Source organism: Cucurbita pepo, chromosome LG06 (assembly GCF_002806865.2).
Source record: "Cucurbita pepo subsp. pepo cultivar mu-cu-16 chromosome LG06, ASM280686v2, whole genome shotgun sequence".
Lineage (NCBI taxonomy): Eukaryota > Viridiplantae > Streptophyta > Magnoliopsida > Cucurbitales > Cucurbitaceae > Cucurbita > Cucurbita pepo.
Genome location: NC_036643.1, coordinates 10,256,514 through 10,266,815, shown reverse-complemented (window position 1 = coordinate 10,266,815; position 10,302 = coordinate 10,256,514). Strand labels below are relative to the sequence as shown.

General features: G+C 42.8%; 1 protein-coding gene across 2 annotated transcripts; it reads right to left on the bottom strand.

Annotated features, from left to right (window-relative positions):
- On the bottom strand, window positions 1-9,435 carry LOC111797062. 2 transcript variants are annotated; one of them, XM_023679946.1, is made up of 4 exons: window positions 9,041-9,435; window positions 6,684-7,318; window positions 5,098-5,613; window positions 1-277 (listed from the first exon to the last, which is right to left on the bottom strand). In XM_023679946.1, exons 1-4 carry the CDS (start codon window positions 9,372-9,374, stop codon window positions 110-112), a joined length of 1,653 nt encoding a protein of 550 aa, XP_023535714.1. In that variant the 5' UTR covers window positions 9,375-9,435; the 3' UTR covers window positions 1-109. The 2 variants fall into 2 exon arrangements, with proteins under 2 accessions (XP_023535714.1, XP_023535715.1); XM_023679947.1 differs by having other exon boundaries at window positions 6,684-7,315; window positions 9,041-9,433.
- Window positions 9,436-10,302: the final 867 nt, after the last annotated feature.

Below are 10,302 nucleotides of genomic sequence, written 5' to 3'. Positions count from 1 at the left end.
CAGACCAATTTGATTCTCGGGCATTATAAATAAAATCTTAAACCAAACCGCTCCGAAAATGGTAAGTAGTTTTAAACGATATCAATGGGGGAAGATGACATTAGATATGTTACTTTAGAAGAGAAGAAGAGCAGCGATTTGCATCCCTAGCATCTGGTGGAACAATAACATCAAAATCACTTACACTCCACTCTGCTGTTGCTCCTTCACTGATATATATTTCTGTACCGACATTGATCGACGTCCATATCCGCCTTGCTGGCTTCGTTCCCGGATCCTACATCGACAAGAAGAACTCGGTTTCTAATCGAATTTCATATGAGCATCAAAGTTCATGTCGAATCGTAATGAATAACATTGAGATTTGACATGGGGATTGATTGATAGTTATTTTTTTCGTTTATAAACTATAAATTTTTGCTTTCAAATACTATACTAGATATCATTAGTTCGATAGATGTGAGATTTCACGTCGGTTGGAGAGGCGAATGAAATATTTTTTATAAGAGTGTTGAAATCTCTTCTTAGAAATCATAAGGGGAAGTTCGAAAGGAAAAACTCAAAGAGGACAATATCAGATAGCGGTGGGCTTGGGTTGTTACAAATGGTATCAGAGCCAGACATGAAGCGATGTGTCAGTGAGGACGTTAGGCCCCGAAGGGGGTGGATTGTGAGGTCCCACGTTGATTGGAGAAGGGAACGAGTGCCAATGAGAACGCTAGACCCTAAAGGGGGTGGATTGTGGGATCCCACGTCGAGTGGAGAAGAGAATGAAACATTTTTTATAAAGGTGTGGAAACCTCTACCTAGCAAACGTGTTTTAAAAACCTTGAGGGGAAGCCTGAAAAGGAAAGCCCTCGCTGGACTCCAAAGAGGGTGGATTGTGAGATCCAACGTCAGTTGGAGAGGGGAATGAAATATTTTTTATTAGGATGTGGAAACCTCTCCCGAGTAAACGCGTTTTAAAAACCTTGAGGGGAAGCCTGAACAGGAAAGCTCAAAGAGGATAACGCGTTTTAAAAACCTTCAAGTGAAGCTCGAAAGGGAAAGTTCAAAAAGGACAATATCCACATTTTAAAAACCTGAGAAGCTCGAGAGGGAAAGTCCAAAAATGACAATATTTGCTAACGATGGGCTTGGACTATTACAAATGATATCAGAGCCAGACATTGAGCGGTGTGCCAGCGAGGACGATAGGCCTCAAAGGAGGGGAACGAGTGCCAGCAAGGACACTAGGCCTCAAAGAAAGGAGTGGATTGTGAGATCCCACATCGATTGGCGAGGGGTACGAGTGTCAGTGAGGACACTAGGACCCGAATGGGTAGATTGACGATAGGCCTCAAAGGAGGGGAACGAGTGCCAGCAAGGACACTGGGCCTCAAAGAAAAGAGTGGATTGTGAGATCCCACATCGATTGGCGAGGGGTACGAGTGTCAGTGAGGACACTGGGACCCGAATGGGTAGATTGTGAGATCCCACATCGGTTGGAGAGGGGAACGAAACATTCTTTATAAGGGTGTAAAAACCTCTCCACAGCAGACCCATTTTAAAAAACTTGACGGAAAGCTCGAAATGGAAAGTCTAAAGAGAACATATTCCAGCTAGGGACGGATTATATCGACAAAACCAGCAAGTTCATAGACTAAATTTTTAATTTAACCTCAACAAGATACTCATTAAACAATGAGTTCGAACTCTTATTTTAGAATCATACGTAACTTGCAGTTCATCAAAACGAGAAAAAACGTCGAGCGATATCGAGCCAAAAAAGAAGATTTACCTGGTAGAAGTATAAGCGGTTCGACAAAGCTCCAACGTCGAGCTCCCAAGTTCTCGGATCTCCAATCCATCCATCTCCTTGCTTCGTTGGATAGCCATGTACACCCCATTCAGGATGTGGTAGAATTTGTATCAACTCTTGAGCCTGTGGGTTGCTATATGGATCACAAATATCATATGGTTTCTCCAAATGCATACCATTTCCAGGGCTGCAGTACAAATGATAAGCTGAATATGGAAATCTTGATGTCTCATTCCTATATATCTTCTCACCCGAAGCTCGAACATGATAAGGTGGACACGACACGAGATTGCTCGGCCTGCACCAGCTCGTAGTTTCCGGGTTGATAATCATTTCACTGTATCGAGTTACGTCGGTCGTAGTGTCGCCATTGCAAGCATCTCCATTGTTCTTCCAACAACTTCCTATGTCAATGAGATAGAATTGGCTATTTTTTCCGCCTCCACTTCTAACGTCGAGCGTTAACCTCACTTTGAAATTCGGCGACTCGGGCAACTGAAATTTTGAATTCAAAATTATACAACAGAAATCGAACACGAAATATGTTGGAAATCACCCACGATCGAAATATGTAGAAACAAATAAGGAATAACAACTTGAGGGTGTTGGATGAACGTCCCACCGTTTATAATCAAGGAATACTGTCTCCATCGGTATGAGGGCTTTTGAGGAAGCCCAAAGCAAAGCCACGAGAGCTTATGCTCAAAGTGGACAATATCATACCATTGTGGAGAGTCATGTTCAATTAACATGGTATCAGAGTCATGCTCTAAACTTAGCCATGTCAATAGAATCCTCAAATGTCGAACAAAAGTATTGTGAGCCTCGAAGGCATAGTAAAAAATGACTAAGACTCGATTAGGGGGGGCGTACTTTGTTCGAGAGGAGGTGTTGAATGAAAGTCCCACCGTTCATAATCAAGGAATACTATCTCCATCGATATGAGGCCTTTTGANGCGGTGTGCCAGCGAGGACGATAGGCCTCAAAGGAGGGGAACGAGTGCCAGCAAGGACACTAGGCCTCAAAGAAAGGAGTGGATTGTGAGATCCCACATCGATTGGCGAGGGGTACGAGTGTCAGTGAGGACACTAGGACCCGAATGGGTAGATTGACGATAGGCCTCAAAGGAGGGGAACGAGTGCCAGCAAGGACACTGGGCCTCAAAGAAAAGAGTGGATTGTGAGATCCCACATCGATTGGCGAGGGGTACGAGTGTCAGTGAGGACACTGGGACCCGAATGGGTAGATTGTGAGATCCCACATCGGTTGGAGAGGGGAACGAAACATTCTTTATAAGGGTGTAAAAACCTCTCCACAGCAGACCCATTTTAAAAAACTTGACGGAAAGCTCGAAATGGAAAGTCTAAAGAGAACATATTCCAGCTAGGGACGGATTATATCGACAAAACCAGCAAGTTCATAGACTAAATTTTTAATTTAACCTCAACAAGATACTCATTAAACAATGAGTTCGAACTCTTATTTTAGAATCATACGTAACTTGCAGTTCATCAAAACGAGAAAAAACGTCGAGCGATATCGAGCCAAAAAAGAAGATTTACCTGGTAGAAGTATAAGCGGTTCGACAAAGCTCCAACGTCGAGCTCCCAAGTTCTCGGATCTCCAATCCATCCATCTCCTTGCTTCGTTGGATAGCCATGTACACCCCATTCAGGATGTGGTAGAATTTGTATCAACTCTTGAGCCTGTGGGTTGCTATATGGATCACAAATATCATATGGTTTCTCCAAATGCATACCATTTCCAGGGCTGCAGTACAAATGATAAGCTGAATATGGAAATCTTGATGTCTCATTCCTATATATCTTCTCACCCGAAGCTCGAACATGATAAGGTGGACACGACACGAGATTGCTCGGCCTGCACCAGCTCGTAGTTTCCGGGTTGATAATCATTTCACTGTATCGAGTTACGTCGGTCGTAGTGTCGCCATTGCAAGCATCTCCATTGTTCTTCCAACAACTTCCTATGTCAATGAGATAGAATTGGCTATTTTTTCCGCCTCCACTTCTAACGTCGAGCGTTAACCTCACTTTGAAATTCGGCGACTCGGGCAACTGAAATTTTGAATTCAAAATTATACAACAGAAATCGAACACGAAATATGTTGGAAATCACCCACGATCGAAATATGTAGAAACAAATAAGGAATAACAACTTGAGGGTGTTGGATGAACGTCCCACCGTTTATAATCAAGGAATACTGTCTCCATCGGTATGAGGGCTTTTGAGGAAGCCCAAAGCAAAGCCACGAGAGCTTATGCTCAAAGTGGACAATATCATACCATTGTGGAGAGTCATGTTCAATTAACATGGTATCAGAGTCATGCTCTAAACTTAGCCATGTCAATAGAATCCTCAAATGTCGAACAAAAGTATTGTGAGCCTCGAAGGCATAGTAAAAAATGACTAAGACTCGATTAGGGGGGGCGTACTTTGTTCGAGAGGAGGTGTTGAATGAAAGTCCCACCGTTCATAATCAAGGAATACTATCTCCATCGATATGAGGCCTTTTGAGAAAGCCCAAAGCAAAGCCACGAGAGCTTATGCTCAAAGTGGACAATATCATACCATTGTGGAGACTCGTGTTCAACTAACATGACATCATAGTCATGCCCTAAACTTAGCCATGTCAACAGAATCCTCAAATGTCGAACAGAAGTATTGTGAGTCTCGAAGACATAGTAAAACATGACTAAGACTCCAAAAGAAAAGGAGTCGAGCCTCGACTAAGGGGAGGCGTACTTTGTTCGAGAGGAGGTGTTGGATGAAAGTCCCACCATTTATAATCAAGAAATACTATCTCCATTGGTACGAGANTTGACGATAGGCCTCAAAGGAGGGGAACGAGTGCCAGCAAGGACACTGGGCCTCAAAGAAAAGAGTGGATTGTGAGATCCCACATCGATTGGCGAGGGGTACGAGTGTCAGTGAGGACACTGGGACCCGAATGGGTAGATTGTGAGATCCCACATCGGTTGGAGAGGGGAACGAAACATTCTTTATAAGGGTGTAAAAACCTCTCCACAGCAGACCCATTTTAAAAAACTTGACGGAAAGCTCGAAATGGAAAGTCTAAAGAGAACATATTCCAGCTAGGGACGGATTATATCGACAAAACCAGCAAGTTCATAGACTAAATTTTTAATTTAACCTCAACAAGATACTCATTAAACAATGAGTTCGAACTCTTATTTTAGAATCATACGTAACTTGCAGTTCATCAAAACGAGAAAAAACGTCGAGCGATATCGAGCCAAAAAAGAAGATTTACCTGGTAGAAGTATAAGCGGTTCGACAAAGCTCCAACGTCGAGCTCCCAAGTTCTCGGATCTCCAATCCATCCATCTCCTTGCTTCGTTGGATAGCCATGTACACCCCATTCAGGATGTGGTAGAATTTGTATCAACTCTTGAGCCTGTGGGTTGCTATATGGATCACAAATATCATATGGTTTCTCCAAATGCATACCATTTCCAGGGCTGCAGTACAAATGATAAGCTGAATATGGAAATCTTGATGTCTCATTCCTATATATCTTCTCACCCGAAGCTCGAACATGATAAGGTGGACACGACACGAGATTGCTCGGCCTGCACCAGCTCGTAGTTTCCGGGTTGATAATCATTTCACTGTATCGAGTTACGTCGGTCGTAGTGTCGCCATTGCAAGCATCTCCATTGTTCTTCCAACAACTTCCTATGTCAATGAGATAGAATTGGCTATTTTTTCCGCCTCCACTTCTAACGTCGAGCGTTAACCTCACTTTGAAATTCGGCGACTCGGGCAACTGAAATTTTGAATTCAAAATTATACAACAGAAATCGAACACGAAATATGTTGGAAATCACCCACGATCGAAATATGTAGAAACAAATAAGGAATAACAACTTGAGGGTGTTGGATGAACGTCCCACCGTTTATAATCAAGGAATACTGTCTCCATCGGTATGAGGGCTTTTGAGGAAGCCCAAAGCAAAGCCACGAGAGCTTATGCTCAAAGTGGACAATATCATACCATTGTGGAGAGTCATGTTCAATTAACATGGTATCAGAGTCATGCTCTAAACTTAGCCATGTCAATAGAATCCTCAAATGTCGAACAAAAGTATTGTGAGCCTCGAAGGCATAGTAAAAAATGACTAAGACTCGATTAGGGGGGGCGTACTTTGTTCGAGAGGAGGTGTTGAATGAAAGTCCCACCGTTCATAATCAAGGAATACTATCTCCATCGATATGAGGCCTTTTGAGAAAGCCCAAAGCAAAGCCACGAGAGCTTATGCTCAAAGTGGACAATATCATACCATTGTGGAGACTCGTGTTCAACTAACATGACATCATAGTCATGCCCTAAACTTAGCCATGTCAACAGAATCCTCAAATGTCGAACAGAAGTATTGTGAGTCTCGAAGACATAGTAAAACATGACTAAGACTCCAAAAGAAAAGGAGTCGAGCCTCGACTAAGGGGAGGCGTACTTTGTTCGAGAGGAGGTGTTGGATGAAAGTCCCACCATTTATAATCAAGAAATACTATCTCCATTGGTACGAGACCCAAAGCAAAACCACGAGAGCTTATGCTCAAAGTGGACAATATCGTACCATTGTAAAGAGTAGTGTTCAACTAACAGACGGGAGAGAGCTTTTGAACAGGGGAACTTTAAGCACTTATGCTTTTCAATTCTTTTTTTTTTTGTTGTTGTGAAAATAACATACATCTCCTGAGTATTTATAGCAGAGAAAGCACAATAGCACAATTGATCTAAAATTGTGATCTAAAATTGCTCTAAGTTAATAACTTCTTTTGCTAAGTCAAACTTATTAACTCACAAGATAGATCAATAGAGGACGAATAACGAACCTTTCTCATAATGCCCCGACCGTCGTAGTGATATCCACCGTTGAAACCCATGGTGGCATCGGATCGAAGGTAGAGCATAAGCCAAGGATATTTCGAAGACGTCGTTAATCGGTTCGAGAAAATCCAGCTCCCTGAACTAACATTCTTGTGCCAAGAGACTGAAAAGTAAGAGTTCTTCCCTATACCATTACTCAGATCAGCATCTAGTTCATAAGTTCCATAGAAACCGCCCGTTAACGAAACCATTCGTTTGTCGAACGACACTAATCTCGAGTAGTTATGATAAACAAGAGGCTGGTTCATACAACCTTCCCCGAAACACGGGAACGTTCGATCGGTTATAATTTTACGAACTTTCTTACCATTTTCAGGGCAGAGAGTCGAGTTCTTGTCAAAATTTCCATTTTTTAGCATAATCATCCAGAAACTCCATGGATTCGATGAATCATGAACCTCGCATAATGAACTGAGATAGCGTTCCTTCTCCACGACGTACAAATCTGGATCGACGTATGGCTTAAAACGCTCTGATGGGAATTTTTCACCAGCTCCAAGCTTGTTATCTGACTCGTTTACTTTGTGGAGTACTATACAGTTGCTATCACTTCCATGACCAAAACAATCTTGTTTATCTGCTAAAACACCAAGAACAAAGACTTGAGTTTTGATGTTCTTAGAAAGCAACAGATCTCAGAGAAATTCACAACAGCTTGATAATCATAACTTTTGTTTGATTTAAAATAAAAAAGTGAATCGATTTGGATCTCTACAATATATATAATTGTCTACTTTGAACGTTCGTTCATGTGATTTACTTCTAAATGTTAGGAATCACGAACCTCATAATGGTATGATATTATTCTATTCCTTACTTATAAACTCATGATTATCCTCTTAATTAGCCGATGAACTGCAACGGCCCAAGCTCACTGCTACTAGATATTGTCCTCTTTGGGTTTTCCCTCTCGGACTTCCTCTCAAGGTTTTTAAAACGTGTCTGCTAAAGAGAGGTTTCCACACCCTTATAAAGAATGTTTTGTTCTCCTCCTCACCTGATGTGGGATCTCACAATCCACCCCTCAAGCCCTAGCGTCCTCGCTAATACTCGTTCCCTTCTTCAATCGATGTGGGATCCCCTGATCCACCCCCTTTCGAGGCCCAGCGTCCTTGCTGGCACACCGCCTCGCGTCCACCTCCTTCGGAATTCAGCCTCCTCGCTGGCGCATCGCCCAGTGTCTGACTCTGATACCATTTGTAATGGCTCAAGCCAACGCTAGCAAATATTGTCCTCTTCGGCTTTCCCTTTCGGGTTTCCTCTCAAGGTTTTTAAAACACATATGCTAGGGAGAGTTTTCCACACCCTTATAAAGAATGTTTCGTTCTCCTCCACAAACGATGTGGGATCTCACAATTCACCCCCTTTCGGGGTCTAGTGTTCTTGCTAGCACACCGCCTCGTGTCCACCCCCCTTTGAGGCTTAGCCTCCTCGCTGACACATCACCTGGTGTCTAGCTCTAATACCATTTGTAACGGCCCAAATCCACCACTAGCAGATATTGTCCTCTTAGGCTTTCCCTTTCAGTTTTCCCTTCAAGGTTTTTAAAACACATCTGATAGGGAGAGGTTTCCACACCCTTATAAAGAACGTTTCATTCTCCTTCCCAACCGATGTGGGATCTCACAAATCCACCCCCTTTGGAACCCAACATCCTTGCTAGCACACCCCCTCGCGTCCACCCCCTCCAAGGTTCATCCTCCTCGCTAACACATCGCCCAGTGTCTAGCTCTGATACCATTTGTAACACTCCAAGCCCACCGCTAGCAGATATTGTCCTCTTGAACTTTCCCTTTCCAGTTTCCCTTCAAGATTTTCAAAACGCATCTACTAGGATGTGGTAGGAAGAGGTTTCCACACCCTTATAAAGAATGCTCCGTTCTCCTCCCCAACCAACGTGGAATCTCACATCAACAATCCTCAACACTCATACTTAAAACGCCTGGTATAAACAGCTACATTGTCCAATTTTTGCCATTTCTAACTAACATACCCAAGATTCATATCCACAAAAAAATGGTAACAAGTTGCTCAAGAATGTAGAAAATAAACAACAGAGTTACATATTTAACAAATAAAGCCAAAGAACTGTCAGAATGCAGGAATTCATAAGAGAATCAAACACGTTTCTCAATTTTTCGTTGGATGAAAGTCCCACCTCGGCTAATTTAGAGAATGATCAAGAGTTTATAATCAAGGGATACTATCGGAAGCCCAAAGCAAAGCCACGAGAGCTTATGCTCAGAGTGGACGATATCATACCATACCCTAGTGAGGCACATAGCTCAGAAGAATTGCATACCAGAAGCAAGCGGGGCGCGCAAATCAGCACAATCAGCCAATCGAGGGCTACCCATTTGAGGAGCTTCAGCTCCAACTTCATTACAAAAATTCCATGCCTCAAATGCAACTCTAACATTTGGGTTCTTCATTCCAGGGTCTCCAATGGCGGATATGAACTCTAACGCTTCATGAGATGAACAATGGGTCAAATTCAGAAAAAATTGCAGAAGTAGAAGGAAGAAGGAAGATGAAAACAGAGAACCCATTTCGCAATATGATCCAAAAAGGAGAAAATGAGGGTTGCTTTGAAGTAAAGATTGAAGAACATATCTTGTAGTGACATTGATGAGCATGGTGCAGCTGAGTGGTTGCCACTAAGCACTTGAATTCTGAGTAGATGGCGACGTTCAATACAAATTTATCTTTTTCTGATCTAATTTAGAATGGGTTTGCTTTACTTTCCGCAATTCAGAGTACTTTTCCTAAGTATTCATTTTTTATCTCAAAATTTCAATAATTGATGCATATTGTAACCATTTGAGCTTTTGCTCTCGGGCTTTCCCTCAACAATTTTACAATTCACCTCTCGTTCGAGGTCTAACGTCTTTACCGGTACATTGCCTCGTGTCCACTCCTTCAGGCTTAACCTTCTCGTTGACATATTGTCCGGTGTTTAACTCTTATACCATTTGTAATGGCCCAAGCCCATTGCTTACCGATATTTTCCTCTTTGAGCTTTCCTTTTCGAGTTTCTCCTCAACGTTTTTAAAACACGACTGGTAAGGAGAGGTTTCCACATCCCTTTCGGCTTCCCTTCAAAGTTTTTAAAATTTGTCTAGTAGGGAGAGTTTTCCACCCCCTTATAAAACACTTATGTTAGTTCTCCTCCCCAATCGATGTGAGCTCGCACAATCCACCCCTCTTCGGGGCCTAGCGTTCTTGCTGGCACACCGCCTCGTGTCCACCCCCTTCGAAGCTTAGCCTCCTCGTTAGCACATCGCCCGACGTCTGGCTCTTATATCATTTGTAATGGCCCAAGCCCACCGCTAGCCGATATTCTCCTTTTTGGGCTTTCCTTTTCGAGCTTCCCCTCAAGATTGGTAAAACATGACTGGTAGGGAGAGGTTTCCACACCCTTTTCGGCTTTCCCTCCAGGTTTTTAAAACTTGTCTGGTAGGGAGAGGTTTCCACGCTCTTATAAAGAATGCTTAGTTCTCCTCCTCAATGGATGTGGGTTCTCACAATCCACCCTCTTCAAGGCCTAGCGTCCTTGAAGAATAG